At 37.3% G+C, this 22,112-nt stretch overlaps 1 protein-coding gene across 1 annotated transcript in view; it reads right to left on the bottom strand.

The window, feature by feature from the left end:
- uxs1 (UDP-glucuronate decarboxylase 1) overlaps window positions 1–21,858 on the bottom strand; it is a 51,391-nt gene extending 29,533 nt beyond the window's left edge. The window contains exons 1-6 of the mRNA XM_042494323.2: window positions 21,064–21,858; window positions 16,664–16,691; window positions 14,578–14,626; window positions 13,223–13,266; window positions 11,541–11,601; window positions 9,309–9,489 (exon numbers count right to left, since the gene is read on the bottom strand). Of these exons, the coding sequence (XP_042350257.1) occupies window positions 9,309–9,489; window positions 11,541–11,601; window positions 13,223–13,266; window positions 14,578–14,626; window positions 16,664–16,691; window positions 21,064–21,154 (454 nt within the window). The 5' untranslated portion in view covers window positions 21,155–21,858. The remainder of the gene's footprint in view (window positions 1–9,308; window positions 9,490–11,540; window positions 11,602–13,222; window positions 13,267–14,577; window positions 14,627–16,663; window positions 16,692–21,063) is intronic.
- Between the last annotated feature and the right edge of the window lie 254 nt (window positions 21,859–22,112).

Below are 22,112 nucleotides of genomic sequence, written 5' to 3'. Positions count from 1 at the left end.
AACGCACTTCTGATCTGACAAAATTGCTGTGATTGATTGCTGCCATCGTATTTTTTTCAGCATTTCAAACCAACAACTCAACCCTCCACCTGCATCCACCTGCAGTCTAACAGAGCTCACCAGGGTGCTTCTGACAGCTGGTTGACAGCAAAAAAAAACAGAAGATCAGAAGCTTTATTATCCAATGCAAGTTCATCTAAAAATGCTTGGACTTGCCCAGGATGTTTGTAGCACTACATGCCCACATACCGCCAGGTATTCAAGAGTTCTGGCGCTGTGTGATCTAAATGGCTCTGACAAGCTGAGGCAGTAGACCTATGGAGCAAGAATGATGACTTTAATGTTTGGCATTGAAAATAAAATTTGGCACTGAAAAAAAAATCTGAAACTGAAAAAGGAAACATTGGCAATGAAACACTTGTGCTGTAAAGAGTTTAAATGGCATCAAAACAAGTACTGGCATTAAAAAAGCTTAACTGATAAACTAATGAAACACAGACATTAAAAGTTATATTATTTTTCTGTATTTTTGCATTTTTATGTGTTTTTCGATTACAACCTTTTTTTTCAATGACAATCTTTTTTTTTTCCATGACGTTTTTTTATTGTGATGACAGTTTTTTTCTGACGTCACCTCCACTGTCAGAACAGGAAATAACACAAAAAGTACAAAATAAATGAAGGGAAAAAATCCTAAATAAAATTGTATAGATGCGGTGGAAGCAACGTTTTCTTTGATAAATAGATTAAAATGAAAGCCATTATTCTTCAAGTGTAGATATTAATTTTATATTTGATTTTACCTATTCTGTGTGCGTAGAACATAACATGGGTATTTATGCCAGTGTAGCAACATATAGTATAAAGATTCAATAACTTTAAAAGTAACATCTTATTTACATGCACCATTGATTTATTTGGTCAAATGGGACATAAACTCTGTCCATATCTTTTTGTTTTTGTTTTTTGTTTGTAAAGCAACCTTGAGTTCAAGAAAGGCGCTATATAAATCCAATGTATTATTAATATATTGCCTGGCAACATCAGTTCATTTCATTTTCATTTCATTTAAAAAAATTATTTTGAACAATTGTACAATAATTGAACTCACTCTCTCTCTCTCTCTCTCTCTCTCACACACACACACACACGCACACACGCACACACACTACCCATTCAGAGTTTCCCTTTGAAGAATATATAACGGCATTTTACTGCAATCAGCTTAATTTAATATAAATTGATAACTGTGGGTATTTCATATATTTTATATTTTATATGACACAAGAAGTCTCATGTAGCTTGAGAGTCCTCTATAACATCCATGGACAATAATAATACATGGAGACGAGACTGTTGACAAAACTTTTGGTGGCGTTCATAGCAACGACAATAGACATGAGCAATAAAGCCCTTATTATGAGATTAAAGTATATCAAAACCTGTCGATCTACTAAAGATTCACAGACAAGTTCACTGTATAAACGGACACATTTGATGCCATTACAACTTTTTACAATACAAGTGTTTCAGTGTGTCTTTTATAAGTTTCTGATTTTTTTTTCAATGTCAAACATTTAAGTCATCATTCTGACTCCATACAGACCTTTAAACAACTGATAAAAGATATAGAGTTTGCCTAGAGCACCAAAATATCCAAGACCACTAATGAGCACCGTCACCTCTGCAGGGGGCTGAGCTAGGCTATATTTTTATTGTAGCAGGATTTTTTTTTTTTTGTCATGTTACCCCTCATTTGCAGCCTTTGTCACCTGTAATAACCCCATTATCACAAGTATAGTGAGTTTTAGGGATGCACTTATTGTGAAATTCTGGGCCTATAGAGATGTTAAAAATAACAACTTGACAAATACCAATGTGTTTGTTGTTGTTGTTATTTTGTTTTAGTTGCTATTTATTCCCTTTTTGTGCAAGGGAAACAGAAAAAACTCTTCATTATAAAAAAAATAATAAACTGAGCTGTTTTAAAGTCAGCTGAATGAAAAGAAATTCAACCATACTTATCTACAAAACTACCTTCAATATATTGTAACCTTGTTTCAATGAAAAATGTCTTTTGAATGCCTTTTTATGCTGTTTAACATTCAATAATTCCTCCTCTAATATCTATTTTATGTTGCTGTGAAAAGTAATCTACTTCAAACAGCTGCATTTATTTAAGTTTCTCACCAAAAAACTAAATTTTTCAAGATAACATTTAAATACATTGTGATAATGTAATAATTTACCTTTTGTGAACACTAATATTTAATGAATAGAGCTTGAACGCATCATAATGCAACTCACTGCAACCTCTGTTAGCTGTTAGTTCCAGTCACCAGCTAATGTAGTCTGGCTCCCCTTCTGCCAATTTCAACACAAGGATTTCCTTCACGATATAGCATCGTCAGGGGCAAAAATAGGTTGCATCCCTTGACATGTTAATAGTGAGTTTTTTCACACAAGCTGTGAAAACGAAAATATTTTGAGGTCAAAATGTGAAGCCATCAACAGGTGATTACATTCACCTTAAAATGAGAAGAAAGAAGCAGAATGGTTTCGGAAATGGGAAGATAACAAAGACTGTCAGAGAATGGGCCGGAGATGGTTGTTGAAAAACCTATTTGCTTCTTTTCATCCTAAAGATGTCCACGGAAAAATCTGTTCATCCTACACAAGTCTTCTGTTGTCCCCATAATGACGGGACACCATTAGTTTCGAGCCCTGCTTTTCAATCTGTGCAAAAATGATGTGACACATGACGCGATGTGTGATGTGAAACAGCAGAAAAATTTTGGCCAATGTCTTCTTTCTTGCTGACAGGCCGATGATAATATTTATAATAACTCAAAAATTTAATCATATTATGCCGTAGTATTTTGTCTGTTTTGGGCAGCCTCTCCATCACAAATAAAATACTTCAATTTAATGCCTTTTTCAACAGACAGCACTGTTGAGGTGCTGCTCTGAGTTTCTCCCTAAGCTGTTTCAGGCATGACCTTTTGTCACCCTCTAATCAGAACAAATTGCTATAAAAAAAATCAATTCAGCAGTTTCACTTCTCTGATCCTGCAATATTTGTGTATTAATAAGGTAACAATCTCTAAGGTCGTGCAGCTTTATGTAAAAAAAAAAAGGCTTTGCCAACAAAGACCATTAGGTGCAAACCATACAACTATTTAATGCTAATAGCATTAGTACATCTAAATGACCTGTACTGACAGCTTTGGAAAACATTCCAACTTTTGGAAAACACATCAGAGGCAGAAACATGGCAACTGTCTATGAAAGGAAAATAAAGGATGGTGGGTTTCTAAGCTAAAACATAATCAAGATCAATCACTGTGGATTACAGGTAAATATACATTATTGGCGTTCATCTCGGCATGGCAATCATGCACTAACATGGGCAGGTTACTGACAGCTTATTGCAATATTCGGATTTCTTCACCATCATGCACATAAGAAAGCTGGTTAGAGAACTCCGAGTATGCAGTTTGAGAAACATGATTTCCCCAGTTTTTGCCACACAAACATGACACTGTGTTTCTAATTGCTTCTTACATGTTTGCATGTGCAGAAAAAACACCTCTGACAGAGAAAGTAACACTGTTGCACCAGAGCAGCGAGGTGAAACAAAAGTTCATTATAATCCTCATATATCCTTGTAATCAAAATAATTGATTTCAAAGCAGGAACTTTGCCATATATACTAATAATGATCATAAATGTGATACTTATAAATGAAATATTAATATCATATTAATAATACACACACAATACAATATTGTGTAAATAATCCAACGCCTCTCAAAGCATTCCCTTTTTATCACGTCTCACTCTGTCTCTCTCCTGCAAGGCCTGGCTGCCCTTTCAGTGTCCATTAAGTGTAATTGCACTGTCAGCACGACTTTGTGCAGTTATGGTCACAGACTCTCTCTTGACCTCCCCACACGTTTTTTGAGTAGGGCTGTCAGCGTTTATCGTCTGTGATCCAAGCCGACATTTCTGTCCGTGAGAGGCTGTACTGTGCTGTTTTAATGTTTGAGTGATGATCTTGGCATCATACGAAACTAGAAAACCGAAGGAATCCAGTAACCATGTCATGCGTCTCAGGAAGGGAAATAAATAATGCCTCAAAGTTAGGCTAAATTTTGGCATGGTTATTTTCAAAGGGGTCCCCTGACCTCTGACCTCAAAATATCTGAATGAGAATGAATTCTGTGGATACCCATGAGTCTCTGCTTTACAGACATGCCCATTAGTTCTAAGCAATGTGAGGCAAAAACCACGCACTTTTCTGCGTGCAATACAAAATGTAATTTACCTTATTGTATTTGAATGTGTCTGCATATTGGGGTCCCCTAAACAGTCTTGAAATTGCTTCCACTATTGAGGATAGTATAATGTTACAGTATAGTGTCATTTTGAGGTTTAGTCAGATTTCAATTGATACTGGCATGATGTCCGAATTTCACTCCACGATATTATAACCATGGCCAAAAGCGTTCACACTTACAATATTATCAGAATGTTTACAGAGTCACATTCATCTTTAACCTAGTTTATTGTGCAGTTTGTCTCTTTTTTTTTTTAATTTGCTTCTGACTGCACCTGTTTTAGCTGATTTTGAGGGTAACATTACTGATTAACTGTATGCCTATTTTATCTATTATTATTTTGTTAATCTTGCATTTCTTTATTTTTATCTGCTCAACATTGTAAATCAGGACTCAGGATGGCAAAGATTACACCCAAAATTCAAAACTTTTTTTTAACTAATCAAACTAAGCAAGGTAAAGCAATTCTTACTAGATTTTCTTGACTGGGAATGAATTGACAGTATTTGCAAGATTTAATTTAGTTGCTTTCTCTGATTTCTCTTTACATCATATCGTCATACATATAGCATACAATATAGTGAAATCCAAGGTGTGCCTATTATTGTGTCTACCCTGTAGCCGAACACAGGAGGGGGCTGAAAGGAAATTGTGCTATGGGCTACAATGTTATGTTTATTTGACATTAGAAATCCAATCAGTGATATCAAATATACTAATATACTTGCTTTTTTATTGAATTGTTCATTACAGTTTTATTTGTAATGGAAAACCCAATTCCTAACCTAGTTCTTAGCTTGCTTATGTGCTTGTGTAATGTAATTTGAGGGGGACGGGGTTATCATTCTTCTTGAAAGGCTGAAACATGATACTGGGGTTTTCACTCCATATTATGAGATAAATGGATATCTGCTACTGTAATGGCTAATAAAATTTAAACACTTGACATTATTTCATAACACTGACCAGCTGTTGGTGTCAGCTGGGTGTTCTGTTGCTACTAGCAACCACTATTGTCATAGTTTTGTAGCAATTGCTGCTTACCTGACATAGGATCTTATAAAATATATATGAACAAACTTTCATTTATTTTCACTCCTACCCACGACTTGTTCTTATTTTATTAGTACCCATTGATTTTGGGATTCTCCAATATGTTCTTTTTTTCTCCTCTCTTAGGTAAGAGAAAATTTTAGGAATGGTCAAGAGCAATCTTGCCAATACAAGAGAAAAACATTTCATTTTCACAGACTACAAATTGTTGCCCAGCGCAAAGAAAAAACAAGTTTTTATATTTAAGGAACATTTAAAAAATGCATGAATATCATTTAATCAAATTTAGATAATATTTCAGAGAAATTATAATGACTGGATTATTCAATTTCAGGGCTAAAGAAAAAATACTATACTTGGTGCATTGATCCCAATCACTGGAAGTTCAGTTACTGTGTCCCTCTGCTGACCAGTGCTAAAATAAAAGTACATTAATCATGTGCCAGTCTTTGCACTCGGCACAAAACCTGTCTTCATATAGTGTTTAGGGGGCGTAACCTATGCTAACGTACGACTTATTATCAAGAAGGATTCAGCACTGAGCACACCTGGGAAAAAGCAGATTTAGATGGTTAACATTGGTTGGTGCATCTGGAGTTGACTTCTCTTATATTTTCTCTTACCAGAAAATTGAGAGAAAATATAAGAAAATGTTTCTGCATGAGGCCCATTGTTTCATTCAGCTTTTTTTATTACAGCTTTTTTTTATGTGATGTGCTGATTTGCGTAGTTTTTCTATGATTAACTAACTGCAAACCAAATAAACCACAACTGTCTGAGACGAATGCGGAATATTTTTACTCTTTTCAGATTTAATCGTATTAACTCAATTAAAATGTTTACTAGATTAATTACTGTGCTATTCTTTTTATAATGTTCAATAATTCAGTGATAATACAATAATAATACATTATAATAATACATTTTATTTATAAAGCGCTTTTAAAAGAATTCAAAGACACTGTGCAAAAGTTAAAAAAGCAAAATGAACATCATTTCATGACACACAAATACACAGCAAATACACTGAACGATCATACTTTAAAAGCCTTTTTAAAAAGCTAAGTTTTGAGGAATGATTTAAATTTGCATGTGTTGGTGCAGTCCTGAATATGTGTTGGGAATCTTGAATTGGATGCGGAAGGGGATGGGGAGCCAGTGGAGTTTTCGGTGGGACAGGGTTGATGTGGTCATGGGAGCGGGTGTGGGTAAAGAGGCATTGGGCGGAGTATGGGATATATTGAAGTTTATTGAGGACTTTGGAAAATGTACCATAGAGGATGCTATTGCAGTAGTCAAGTCTGGATGTGATAAGGGCGTGGTTAAGGGTTTCAGAGGCAGAGAAAGAGAGTAATGGATGAATGCAGATTATGTTTTTTAAATGAAAGAAGGCGGTTCTAGTGAGCTGGGTGACGTGTGTTTCAAAGGTGACGTGACTGTCAAATATGATACAAAGGTTGTGGATATGATGGGAGGGAGATAGGGCAGAGTTGTCAAATTGGAGGGTAAACTTTTGTACAGATCTGGTTAGTGATTTGGGGCTGACGATTATTATTTTAGATTTATTGTATTTCAGTGACAGGAAATTGGTGTTCATCCATGTTTTGATTTCAGAGAGACAGCTTGTGAGAGTGGAGTGAGTTTCTGTGGTGATGGAGTTGGTGGAGATGTAAAGTTGGATGTCATCAGCATAGCAGTGGAACTGGAGACCATGATGACGGATAGCGTTGCCAAGGGGAAGCAAGCATATGATAAACAGGAGGGGGCCAAGCAACGAACCTTGGGGGACACCTTGAGTCAGAGAGCTATGGAGGAGGTGCAGTTATTGATGTGGATGAACTGTTGTCTGTCAGTGAGGAAGGATTTGAGCCAGGAGAGAGTGCTGCCAGTGATGTTGAGTGAGTGTTCTAGGTGGCAGAGCAGAATGTTGTGGTTTATGGTATCGAAGGCAGCAGTGAGGTCAAGGAGGATGAGGATGTTAGGGTGGTCAGAGTCTGAGGAGAGCAGAAGGTCATTGGTGACTTTATAGAGGGCTGTTTCTGTACTGTGTTGGGAATGGAAGCCAGATTGGAATAGTTCAAACAGGGTGTTACAGGTGAGGTGAGATTTGATTTACGATTCTTCCTTGTCTTCAGAGCAATTTAAAGGGGACCTATTACGCTAATTTTTAGGTTCAGGTTCATACTCATACTTTGGGTTTCTACTCGAACATGTTTCAGTCTTAAATCTTTAAAAAACACTATTTTCATTAACTCATAGAGACTGTTCCGGTACAACTGTATTCACCTTCTGTCTGTAATGCTATATTTAAGCGCCGGTCCCTTTAAGCATCCCTCTCAAAAAGTTCAGTCTGCTCTGATTGGTTAAAGTTTTCAGGTCTTACGTATGTCTGCGCATATTCAGCATCATTGCAGCTGGGGTATGACTGTAACAGAGTATAGTGGCACTTTCTACAGTGAAAAATCACCAATACAAGCTTCTAAGCCAGAATCTTTACAACTGGATATGGTATGTTCTGCGTGCATTGCATACCTAGGGCAGATGATTTTGTCATCATTGTAGAAATATTGTTAAAGGAACCTCTGACGAACCACTTCTCAATTGACATCCCTGACTAGGGATGTCAATTGAGGAAGTGGTTCCATTTGAAAAACGGTTCCAAAATGTCTGAACAATAGGAGTCATATGCCTCTGAGCTCATCAGTTCCTTTTATCCTGCAACAACATAGTCATGGAAGAGAGGAAGACACGGTCCAAAGCCTGGCTTCATTTCATAAAGAAAGAAAGACAACAACAGTGCTGCTTGTAATGTCTGTAAAATGCTGATTTCAAGTCTGGGTGGAAAAACCAATAATATACAAAAAGTCATTTGACCAGGGCTGTCAAACTGTTACTTTGTTAAATCACAATTAATCAGAATTTCAACAGTCATTCACGATTAATCACATTTTTTAAACACATGATTTCAATTCCATTATTTTGCATTACAATACAGTTATGAAATACATATTGACAAAGTGAAGCAATTTTCACCAAATTGTCTTGATTAGGAATCAAATGATGGCAAAATACTGCATAAGACTATCATAAAGTGGGCGTTTCTGTAAAGGCGAGACTCGTGGGTACCCAGACAACCCATTTTTATTTAGATATCTTGAGGTGAGAGGTCACCTAACTCCTCCTCCTACCTTAAGAGTGTTATTCAGCCCCCTTACTGAAAAGCAAGCATGGCAGTGTTGGTACCACTGCATTCCAGGTCTTTTAGTTCCATATGATGCCAGTATCATCACTCTAGCGTTAAAACTCAGCCCGGTACAGCCTCATGAAGACAGTAATGTCTGCTGCTGATTAACGCAGTTAAAAGAAAATAAGGCATTATGTACAGTGTTAATCACATTGCGACTACCATATTAACGCTCACAACCCTACTTTCAATTCAATGTGGGCTTAATTCCAGTAATGCCATGTATTTGACACTCTATGTAACACAGCTTCCAAATCGAGCAGCATGCTGTTACCAAGGGTTAATATCCTATGATAACATCAGAAGAACTTCAGCGCCATTGAAATCAACTATCCAGTGGAGATTGTGCGCATCTGAGTCACGAGCATGCCATTTTTTTCTGCTCTGGTGCTACACTGTCTTCAGACTCAGAGATAATAATCTGCATTGATGCTCAAAATCTTTGGTGGGTGTCTTTGTTCCACATGGAAAACTGATTAGAAACCAATAACATAAAGAAGTGTTTCAAAAAGCAGGATCAAGAATTGATATCAATTCCAAACCCTTTCCCCAGCTCCCTCATAATCTGAGCATTTTTAGTAAGCTTTGGACAAGCTGGTCCAAACATGACTTGAATCCCCAACAGTACATGAAACCAATTCATCTCCTCCCACATTTACTCTCTCACTTACCCTCAATGTAGAGAGGCTCCACCACATCATGATTGATGAGCTCGAAGTTTTCGTGGCCGATCCAGTGCTCTACATTCCTTTTTCTTCCTGTGAAGAAGTTGTCCACCACGGTCACCTCATGGCCGTCCATCATCAGCTTATCAGTCAAGTGGGAACCCACAAAACCAGCCCCACCAGTGATCTGATGGAATGATACACAGGTTTGATAACATCAGTAAAGAAAGTTACAATACAGTAACAATACTATCTATATATACGTAAACAGCAACACAAATGGAAACCATTGCACACAAAGAAACAAATTTTAAAAAATCTACACTCTTTAGAGAGGAAATTAAAGGATATTGTAAAACACACTTTTGTTTCAACACCAATACCTAAAAATACTTAAATAAATTACTTTACATTGAAGTAAAAGTAAAAGTGAGACAGCTTGAGTTTATTTGCTCAATTAACTCTTTTTGTAGTCATGCTGCACTGTCCCCAGATCTCAGCAATTCTTATCATTCCTGGTAGGTATGATGGCCAAAACTACACAAGACTAAAGTCTGACTGAGTCTGTCCTGCAGGTCACGCCACATTTTCTCCAATGCTTCTATACCAAAAGACTCTCTAAAATCAAACTTGATTGACACAAAGTGAGGTTGTATTCACTTTTAAACAAGCATCAATTTCAGAGAAGAAAATGGACTCTGTGCAAACAGAGTCTACAGTCATGCAAGCAGTTCAGTGAGACTGCATTTAGGCACAGTGATGCTTTGAGCTAATGTTAAGATCAGGATGCTAATATTTGCAACTTAGCGCAAATCACAAAAGTACAGCTAAGGCTAATGAGATTGTCATTAGTTTTGCAGGCATTTGGCTATAAACTTAAGTATTAGAAAATAAAAATTTGGACCAGCTCTTTGTGCTAAATGTGAAGTCAGGTGGTAACCTTGACATATTATTACTATTCATCCAGATGGGGAACAGACCAGTACCAAATTCCATGGCAATCGATTCAACACTGTAGTAGTTCAGACATTTCACTTAGACCCAAAAATGTTTACTTCACAGTGGAGCCTGTTGAAAAACCAGGGACGATCAAAGTCAGTAGGATTTAATGCACAAATTAAAGAAACTAGCAGGATTTCAATTCACTGAAATTGTATTTTTAATATACCTTTTATGTAAAAAATAAACTGACTGACTGATTGAATGTCTGTGCAACCACTTGAACCAATTAGGGTTGCACAATATATGTTGTTTGTTTTTTTTTACCGTTATTGCAATGTGAACGTGTACAATAAACACATCACATCATGCCATTTTGCACCGCCAGATTTCAGTTAGTTGAAAGAGATAAAATCAGTAGAAAATTGCACTAGAAAATATAACAAATTCTATTTTGTATTTGTGCCTTTTGTGTTTAGGTTATGTTCAATTTGCTCAGTATACTGGGAGCGGCAGATGATAGAGTATACTTTAGTATCTGTTTAATATGGTTATTGCAACATTAAATAATATCACATATTGCAGACATTTCTCTTTTTGGGCCGCCCTGGTACCAATCCATCAAATAGATGTTGTGATATTTCTGAAATTATGGGTAGACCGGCAGACATTGTTCTCTGTAGTGCTTCATTGCTAGCTTAGCTATAGCCTGTGGTAAAGTGCTGCTAACCCTTTGAAACCTGAGCAAATTGGTTTGATTTGTTTCAAAAACATGGGAATCAGGCAATGAGCAACAAAAGAAGAAATTACCTAAAATGAACAAGAAATTACTCAAAACGTAGAAAACAATTATCTGAAATTTGCATAAATTCATTTTTTTTTAAAAGGATAAAAATGACCTGGAAAAAAGTGGTTAAAAATTACCATAATTTTGTAACATTATTTTGAATATGTAATTGTCATAATAATAAATATATTTTTCCCCCAGCTCTTTTCTTTTTCCCTTGGACATGTTTTCCTAGCTTTTTAAAAAATATTTTATAAATTTACTAATTTCATGCAATTAATGGAACATTTATTTCCAAAGTGCTCATTTCTTTGTTTCCGTGTTTTTGAAAGAAATCCAGCCAATGTGCTCAGGGTTCAAAAGTTTAAATATTTGTTAAAGGCATCTGAAAGCAGCCAACAGAAAGTGATGATGCTCCATTATGCTTTTAAAGAGTTAAAGTGGCTCAAATCGGGGTCAGGTCTTCCGTTGAATAGTGATTGTGAATGTGAAATTATGTGTTTGTCACATACCAGTATTCTCTTCCGATCCTTTTCTGACAGGAATTTGACAGGTGGGTATTTCTGAGAAAAACTAGAGAGAGATGACAAAGACAATGCAGCTCCATGAGAAGAAAGCAGAACAGTGATATCTTGTAGCTAAATTCAAATCCAGATCTTGAAAGCAGCACACAGTTGAGACATGAGGCAATGGACGCAGTTATCTAAACAACTGGTTTTATAGACCATTTTACTGTTTGCAAACAGTGTGACCTTTTTTGGTGGGCAAGGCTTAGCTGGAGGCAAAAGAATTCGCCACAGGCATTAGCTCGCATTAAGTTTTGTTGGCTTGTTTTCGAAACTGGAGGGAGTTCATACGAGTCACTCGCTCTCCAGGACAGCAAGTGTTGAATAAGTTAACACTCACCAGTCGGACCATACTGGCCGACCCTTATACTATAATTCAGTGAATGGATGATTTGACCAAATTGTCACATTTACACTCGGCTGACAGAAAAACCAAGTATGTATAGTCAAGACAAACTGAGGGTGTATAAGTGCTTAGATGCCTATAACTATGTCTTAAACAGACATGTACGGGACTTGAGGTACCACTATTTAACTGATGAGTTTTGTGTTGTGCGGTCCAAAGTTCTGCACAGCCAACGGCAAGGACAGAAGACAGTGCAGTGAGCATCTCATATCAGGTAAAGTAAAAAGTATTTACTATTGTAGGGATGAATAACATTTTGTGTAGGGGTAAGCATTAGTTTAGTTAGCAAAAAAAAAAAGAAAGGAAAGGAAATCATTCCGGTGATACATGTCTGTTTTGATCATAGACTATATACGAAGATGGACGACATGACAGCTCCCCAAAGTGAAGCCACAAAAACCTTTACATACATTTGTCTTTGTTTTTTTGTGGATGGGCATTGGCGGCTGATATGCGATAAAATTCCAGTTTTGGGTCAATACACTTTCTATTCTGGCAGCCAACAACCAACAAGATGATATTTTTTCCTATGTAGCCAGTGGTGATTTGTGCTTCCCATGGATTTATTAAAAGAGCTTTCTTTTCCTTTCTTTTGCCTCCAGGTAATACAGTGATATTGTTGTGAAGTCGGTCCTAAAGGGGTCTATATTTCTGTCTCATTAGCATTTGAGGCATAAGAGGTGACAAATAATTAACCCCTAAATGCAGAATTTATACGTCAATGGTCGTTGCAATGGAACAGTCAATACTGAATACATTCATGACTACCCTGCTATGCGGACGTCACATGACTTCTAATCTTACAATTTCACATAGCTGGTAAGCGGGAAGGAAAGCTATGCAAATCAGCAAAGCTTGCTGCTCTTCTTCAGACTTCAAACTGGTCTAACATTGCACTGATGCATGTTTAAAGGCTCATTTCATGTTTGTTAAATACTGTAGTCACTCTGGGTGTTCTAGTTGAGCTTTGAATAAAAATTAGTTTGTTTTGGGGAAAACAATTATAAGATATAATTAAAAAATGTATATAATGTTGTGTATTAATTATATTAATTGCTCATTAACCGTTCCCTGAATGCAATACTTAATATATGCTTTTATTGACACTGAAAAAAAAAGCTCATCTACAAGTCTGCAGCTGGGTTACACAACACTTTCCTCTTGTTAATTCTGAGCATGTGTACGTGTGTACACATATGTGCATAAAAAAAAGTATACACACCTTTGTTCCAGATCACGAATCTTCTCTCTGAGAGGAGCCACAGCCTAGTGTGAGTGGAGAAGTGAGAGATATGTAAACTGAGATCAGAAGTCAATGATTAGTCAAGATTAAATTGATCCAACAGTGTGTCAGAAAGGCCATGTTACCACACCAGAATGTTGATGTAAGGGTAAGGTTAAGTTCATGTTATAGTCATGTTCACTCATTAATCTACCTCTTCACAAACATGGTGAATTTCATGGGGAAAAAATCTAATCTAATCCATATATGCTTATATCATGTTCCATTTAAACTGCTGAATGCAGCTAATTAAACATAATTCAATATAGAAACTACACTTTTGGGGTTCCTGGTGGCTCAGTTGGTAGAGCGGGCGCCCCATGTACAGAGGCTGTGTCCTCGCCGCAGTGGTCGCGGGCTCAAATCTAGCCTCGGCCCACAAACAAAAACCCACAAAAATATCTTTAAAAAAGCTACACTTTTAGAAATAAAGATTCCAAAAGATTCATTCCTGAAGGGCTAAGGTTTTACCCAGATCAACTTCCTTCAGAAGAACATTTTTTAGAGAAATGGTTCTTCAAGGCATCTTTGAAGCATGTGTGTTAAAAAAAAAAATCACTCTCAAAAAATGTAGACATATCTGAGAGATCTTTGGGTAATGATGTCTGTCACGATTGTTGGAGCCCCCTGGCTAAGTTACAAATTAAATCCTAGGAATATAAAAGGGAAAGGGGTCAAGGTAGAAACCCTGGGTGGGTTCTTGTTAACACCTTTAGAAGATGGAAATGTTCTGGATCAAACCCCCAGATACGTATTTTTCCCCAAAAAAGCTCCGGCTCTTGAACTAGCTCTGTTCAGGATTCTTTGACCTTGGTACTGTCTAACATACCAGCTCCCGTTTCTTCCAGTTTTGAGCAGAACTATTCGAAATAAAGACGTGTAATGAACAGAAGGTGTTGCACAATGCACAAGATGTCAGACTGCATTGATTACCTGCAAGTTTTTGTTTAGTTATTACAGTTATTTGTTGTTATCCAAAAATGTGATTGTTCACAATCACCTCATATGTCTTTTGTTAAATTTGTGAAAATCAAAGATATGACAAGATGTGAAGCCACACAAAAATTAAGGCGGGGCTGTACCAGATTTTTTGAGGCTGAATCAATAAAATCTAGCTTCAGCTAAGGCAAGTAGATGTGGTGAGTGAATGGAAATTAATACAATGCCTTAGTGTGCATGTGTTTAAAAAGGATTATTCCAGTAAATGTGTTATACTATGTGTATGAAAAAAAGAAATACTCGCTAAAACATACAGCAGAGCTTCATTTGATCTGTTAAAGACATGTTGAACTCACTTCATCAATTCTCTGCTCAATCTTCATTTCTCCGTGTTCCTGTATTGATCTATGACAAGAGGGAGAGACAAAGGGCAGATAAGATGATGGCAGCAATCACCACGAAGCAAGAGAAAATAGTTCTCCACTTTAAGTATGCTGTAAGACATATACACATGATGCACCACCGCTACCCTCCATTAACAGCGGGATATAGGAGTAAAATCCTCTTTCACAAGATATATGACTTTATTTCACAATATCTCTGCATGTATATTCTCATTTAGTCCATTTTCTGTTTACGGAGAGAATAAAACACCATAAATGTGTGTTTTTGGCAAATGAATACCTTTCAAATGTAGATAATTCATCACTGTAATCTTGGACACAGAAAAAAGGACCAGATGTTGTTTCTCAAATCAGAATAACTGTCTACACTGTTATTTTGAAGTGATTAGATTAGATTTACATATCCAGACATAAAACGATCTGCAAGCTGATGACGCAGCTTCCCACTGTGTAGGAGAAATGGAGGTTCATCATTTCGCCCTCCAAAGAGAGACTATTAATAAACCGAGGCAGCCCACTTTAGATTCATTTCCTGTGTCTGTGTCACATGTATTTTGCCACTACCCCATCCCGTTAGAAGTCTATTTATTTCAAATATTTAAAAAAGCACGTGAGTACAGGTTATGAGCAATTGTTTTCCCCCATAATCACCTATGTACATTTGGACCCAGTTTTCACAAACCACATATCTTCTGAATATTATGACCGTAAAACAGCTTTTTTTTTCAAAATACATATCAGAAGATATTCATCTTTATTAAAGCCATGTCTCACCAACGTAATCTCACAAGATCTGGCAACACAGAACTCCCCCTCTCTTTGTGATGCTGAACCCTCTGACCAGTTTTACTGCTGCGCTAACGGTGTCACTTTCCAACCGGATAAACAGATATGAAAAAGAAATTGTACCTGAAACCATGAGCCAAAAGTTAAAACCAAAGTACAACCTGTGTTTCTTTGCCAAATGATACTATTATTGTTATCATTTAACTGTTTTTGAGAGAAAAAAGAGAATGTTATCCGGCTGATTTGAGTTTGTGCTGGGCTGATACCAGATATCGAGTGGCATAATAAGGAGCAAACTTTTATTCTGTACTGTGTTAAGTATTTTTTATGACATTTACGACACTTCCAAACAAGGTGGGGGGATAAACAGGAGAGGAGACCACTCACTTAGGAAACTATTAGAGTATACAACTCATAGCCTATATGAGCCTTAGGATTCAGAGTAATATTACAGTATGTTGTGCAATGAGCCTGTTTACACAATATTAATGACCAACACGTTCTCATCCCAACTCATCACACGGTGTCACTCTCAGTGACCTTCTGCGTCTACTTATGATGTTTCAAATATCCTTCTACGTCAGCTGTTCATACTCTGGGATGACACAGCACGGTCCTTATGTTTACACAGCATGAACACATGGCAACCAACACGGACTGTCACGATGGTGAGGATTAGGTAACAAAGTCACAGATGGTTAGGTTTAGGCACATGGTAAGGTGTAGAAAGAAAAAACCTCAAATCCACGAAAAGCGAAATCTGGACTCCCGCTTTAAAGTCTGTTGTTGTCCCGTCACCTTATATTACACATTACCAGCAGCGTTATTACTGGCAGTGCTATTACCTGATGCCTTTCTTTCGCATTGCACACTTATGCGACAACTACCATCCAGCTACATTCTCAAGCGATGCTGCCCGTGCCGCTGCATGTGGACGCGCCTGGTGCCATCCAGCTGCCAACATATAATAACAACGCCGCCCTTTCTGTCCGGTCACATTCTTATCTGACGGTGTCCAACCGCGTTATCAGTGGACGCAGAAGATGGCTTTTGGCATCATGCTTGTATGCAGCACGCACTGACAGAGCGGACGTATTTGATGAGTTCAGAATAACAACGGGCTGCTATGTCTGTTAAAGAGGCTCCTTAATGTGGCACTGGGTAAAATATTGTCCAGAGCGATGAGTTTAGTTACCATGCAGTGTGGCAAATATTTCATTTAAAAGCAGTTAAAGAGACATTATTACTGTACCTCATGTTCGTATATGTTCCCCAGACAGCTGGAAGAGAAAAAGATAAAACGTGTTACAAAACTGGCAGCATTATCAACAGTGATGCACCAATCCAGTTCTGATATCCAGGGTTCCCACATATTTCCATGGACAAGTTTCAAAACTTTTCCATGACTTTTCAATGAACCATAAGACCAAAGAGAGTAAAAAAGAGAAAAGAATAAAACCGCATAAGAGACATTAAAGGAAAAGGAGCTCTAGCACATCTTTTTTTTCTCTCGACTGCTATTACTGTACTGTCTTATAGGTGGATTGAAAAGTCATTGCGCTATGAATAATTAAAATTTTCATAATGTTGATCCATAAAAAATGGATTGTTATGAAAATCAGTCCAGTTAATATTATTTCTCTCAAATCTGTAATTTCCTCTGTACTTCCTGATATCGGAAATTAAGACTAATTAAGACCTTAAAGACTTGTTAAAATCACCAGGGCATCAGTCTCATCCTTAGCATTAGTCTCACCTTTTATGCCCTTTGGTCTCGACTGTGTAGAGGATTTTTTTTCATACTATATTTTTCTTACTTACAATTTGCCTCAAATGTTACAGGAGTGAAAAGACAAATACAAAATGTACTTAAGACAAAGCAACATGATTTTCTCAGGCGAGATGGACTGTTCCAATATCTGTTAAACGTTTGACAGGTCACATAATTGCAACCATAGGCTAAGTGAGGTTAGAAATAGGTTTGTGACTTAACAGATTTTCAAAATTGAGAACAGCATGTGCAGCGAGCTCATGTCAGTTTCAATAGAGATCACTACAGTTAGCTTGCAAGCTGAAATACATTATTGGATTTTACTTTACAGTCTGGGAAGAATAGAGCATGCAGCTGGTGACTTTCTGATGAAGCACATTTAAAGTCAGAACTGTTAGGAATAATTCTTGATGTTATATCGTTAGATAGCAAACGATTGTAAGGATGCTGGTTAAATCCTAGTTCAAACTTGGTCTTAGAATAGGATTTAAGTCTATTTGTATTTGGTTTAGGGCTGGGTGATAAATTGATTTTATTTATTAATTTGAATTTATGGTTTAGGATGATTTTTAGCTCATAGTGGACTGCGCCATCCCCCTGCAATTACCTCCTAGAGATATGGACACATGACAACATGACAGCAAGCACTGATGAAAATGCAGAGTGCGTTCCCAAAAAAGGCACAGTCTCGTCAGTTGTCTGGAACTGGTTCGGTTTTCCAGCATCAGATCTTGAACAAACCACAGTCCGCTGCGAAGTTTGTTTAAAGGATGTTGCAACTTAAGGCAGCAGCACGACCAATTGATTTCAACATCTCAAAAACAGAGGCATGCAGTCGAGTGGGAGAAATGTGTCTCACCCCAAGATGCTCAAGACCGCATCAGTCCACAAACACCCGGTAAAAAGCAGCCAACATTAGTGGAATCATTTTCCCATTGTGTCCCATATGACAGGAAAGAAACCCACTGCAAAGCTGTTACTGATGCAGTCGCACAGCGTATCACTAAAGATACGGTGCTCGTATATACTGTGGAAAAGCCTGAGTTTATCCACATGCTGAAAACTATCGACCCCGGGTATGTGTTACCAAGCCTCAGGTATTTTGCTGAAGTTGTCCTTCCTCATCTGTACAACTGTACACGTGAAAAAATCACTAGATTTGATAACATGGAATTAATGTTGAACAACTGTTGTATGATTTCAGAACTGATCATTTTCAATATTCTACTGTTTCAACTGTAAAATGCATTACTTCCTTGAAGCCCTCTACTGTTTGACTTGTTTTGAGTAATTTCTTCAGTAATTTCTTTGTCATTTGTAATTTATTTTTAAAAGGGGAAAAACAATTAAAATCGTAAATTGGGTTTGGTGTGAAAAAATCAGGGATTTTATTTTTAGGCCATATCGCCCAGCCTAAAGTTGGTTGTAACTCAGACTTAACTTTGCTTGTTCTTTGATTTTTCTGAAGTTAGTGCAGCTATGAGTACAATCCCGCTGAAACAACATGTCATTCTTACTTCATTCTATCATTCTTCAGCAACACTGCCAGCTTTAAAATGTCAGTTCAACCATACATAGTATTACAATATAAAATAGTCACCCATGCTGACACTCAAATAAAAAAAATTTTAAAAAAAAGAAGCTCAGCCTCCTATCAAATACCAGCCCTCGCTGCCATATTCAGTCATAAAACTGGTTTCATAAATAAACCACCCGGCTGGCACAGAAGATGATATCATGGGTTTTACAGACACTCTGTTATTTGTGCAACACAATTGTCAATACAACCACTCTGTTCAGCAAGCTAACCAAACTAATATTTCTGTCGATACAAGCCAATCAAAAAGTTTAAAAGGGTCACCGTTTGACAGCTTGCACACATACTTGGTACTTTCAGATAATGTAGTTTGGGAATTTACATCGATGGACAGCACTGTAATTGTGGTGTGGCACTGGAATTGTCATATTACCTCATGCTTAATACCAATAGAGCTGCAACTAACAATTACTTTCTTTCCTCTCAATCGATCATTTTTCAAATATTTGATGAGTCTTTTAAATGTCAAAAAAAAAGTGAAAATGGTCCAACAAAACTTTCCAGATTTTCTCATAGGCTGGTAGTGGTAGATTTTATGTGGGAATGTGGTACTAACAGTGAGTTAGGTTAATCTACATTTAACAACAGGTTAGAATAGGTATATAGTAAAAAAGACAGTATTTGGTTAAATAGTAGGTTTTAAGATTTGTAATATGAGAAATGTGTACTTTCATGCAGAAGAGTTCTACTCATTTTGATGAAAATAAATCAAAAGGTTGATAAATAGAATTAGGAAAAATGTTTATGGCAATTAAGACATCAAAAAATTCAAATGTAAGACTATTTAATGACTGTGAAGACCTAATGTTTATCAAATTCAATTTAATACATTTTGTGACTTTTTAAGGTCCTGCAGACACCCTGGAGATGGTACATCATCCTTTTTTTTTGCAGTGCAGTACTCTGCAAAAGTCTTACGCCACCTTAAACTTTGTTATTTTAGCACAGTTATAATGATCATACATATCTAAAGTCTCTTTATTAAAATATGACCAGACGTTACAGGAAACATATATACAGTATTAAAAATGCAAGTATTTCAGAATACTTCAGAGTTGCAAGTATTTAGTGTGACCTCCCTCTCCATTAAGCATGCCTTGAACTCTTTTGTACAGATAATATTTGATTTATAGTACTAAACTGCTGGTGTATTTACACCAGGTTGCATTCAAGACATGTCCAAAGCTCAATATTGATTGATTGAGCTACCTTTTGTAATGGTTTAATAGTAAATATCAACTTCAGTATGAAGTGCTGTTAAATGTTAGGTCAGTGGGGAAGTGCATTCAAACTTACGCACTGACACAGACAGCAATTTTCTCTCATGCTGCTTTTCTCACCTTAGCTGCTGCAGCGGTGTTACTTTTCTTTCTAAATAATGGGCTCATATTCTCCATGGGCAGCATGAGGACCTCTAGTTCCAATGATGTAAAGTAGCTTGATTTCTTTTCTTCAGCAGTTACCATGGTGAACTGAGGTATCCGGGCTCTGTTGATGATGGCTTTTTATTGAAGTTGTGCTGAACTCAGGGTGAACGTTCAGGATTAGTCTCAGAGTTTGTTGTAACTCCTTCCTGGGATACCCCCCTGGAGTGCCCAGACTTACCCAGATTAGGGGTCAACCAATATTGGTTTTTCAGGGCCAATATCAGTTATTAGTAGTTAATGAGACTGATAGATAACTGATACCAACCACAATGCATATAAAATGAAAATAACAAATCTTGCTGTCAATATTTTGAATTTGGAATACAACAATCTCAGACACAAAGCTTTGTTTAAATGGCTCTAGCAAATGTTTAATCAAAACTTAAACCATCAACATTATATACAGCAAGTTCCCTGCAACTTCTTTTTTTATAAAGTTCAGTGAATTTGAATAATAAACGGTTTTTTTTTAATAAGCTCCCTGAGGTTTTAAAAAGTAAAAGTTCCTCCCATCCTGACCCTTTCTTTGCACTTTTAAATTAATTAACTTCATCGACGATCAGTAAAATAAAATGCTGATACAGATAATACGCATTTGCCAAATATCGGCACAAATCATCAGCCAGCCTGGTACCCCTGATCCAAATGGATGATTTAGGTTTTTCAAATGATGTAAACTCACTTCTCCAAGTTGCAATGTTCACTGTGGAGGCTTGGCCACCAAACAGTATGTTGTGTAAGTTTAATCTACTCTTGCAAGTTTGCAGTTTTGCGGTCACTGATGAATACAAAGCCACTGGCACAATGACAGGTTTGACAGGTCAGACACAGCGAAATACACACATTATTATACTTACAGGCAATGTAGGCGATCAAAGCGAGGGCAAAGAGCAGCTTCATCATTCTTCTGTTTAATCCTGATATCAGCCAGATGACCCGCTTCATCATCCGCTCAGTGCAACAGGACCAGAACCCAACGAGCCACACGTCCGAGTCCAGCTATAGCATTTTGTCTCACAATGTGCATGTCCTCTGTGGAGCTCGGTCTTCCGGATGTCTTGGTTTATTAGGCACAATGTCAATGATTTAGCACTCCTAATTGACATTAAACGAAACTAGCTTGACAGGACAGGGAAGCTAGCTGCTCTTGCTACGTCAACACCAAGCAGGAGCGGTTTACGTGGCTAACAGGGTGACTGTTACACACAGGCAACACTGTGTTAGTGTCAACACTTACGACTACATACAAACTTATCTATCAGCGGCATTTGTCCCTAATACTTATATCGCCATCAACGCATCATTTCCCGTGTAAACGGATATGGTGAAGTTACATTTACACGCTGCGACAGCAACAAATTACACTGTGAACCCAAAACGGTTAGCCGATAGCACCACGTTAGCTTCGGCTAGCTAGTTAGCTACTCAACTGACAGCGTATTTTTCCTCCGTTCATAGCTGCCGCCGAAAAGCAACAGACGCGAATCCGTCCTCACATTTATATTCAGTTAAGTATCGGGGAAACAAAAGAGCTGTTCATTTTAACGGCGCACAAATGCACACATGCCGGAGTTTGCTCCTCTCTGTTGGGCCGAGGACTTGCACATGAGCGATTACTCGTGGCTCGATTTGATAGCCTGACTTCTCCTGCACGGACTGCGTGACGCTCAAACGCTTCTGACAATAATAGTCTTTTTGTTTCATTTGTGTCAGCTCGTGAGGACCGTTTTCATGTGTTGTATACGAGGATAGTATAATATTTTTTTCTAAATATTCACCATTATTTACGAGGAGTGCTTCTTAAGTTAAATTCATTTTTTTTCAGCACTGACACAATGGCTCATTCATTCCATCACAAGAAACTTTCCAAAGTGCAGTAAAGGGACCGTTCTTTATTTATCAGAGG

The sequence above is a fragment of the Plectropomus leopardus genome, chromosome 10, assembly GCF_026936395.1.
Source record: "Plectropomus leopardus strain MGB_pleo_1.0 chromosome 10, ASM2693639v1, whole genome shotgun sequence".
In the NCBI taxonomy this organism is placed as follows: Eukaryota; Metazoa; Chordata; class Actinopteri; order Perciformes; family Serranidae; genus Plectropomus; species Plectropomus leopardus.
The sequence above is the reverse complement of the archived record's forward strand: the minus strand, read 5'-3'. Positions and strand labels throughout refer to the sequence as shown.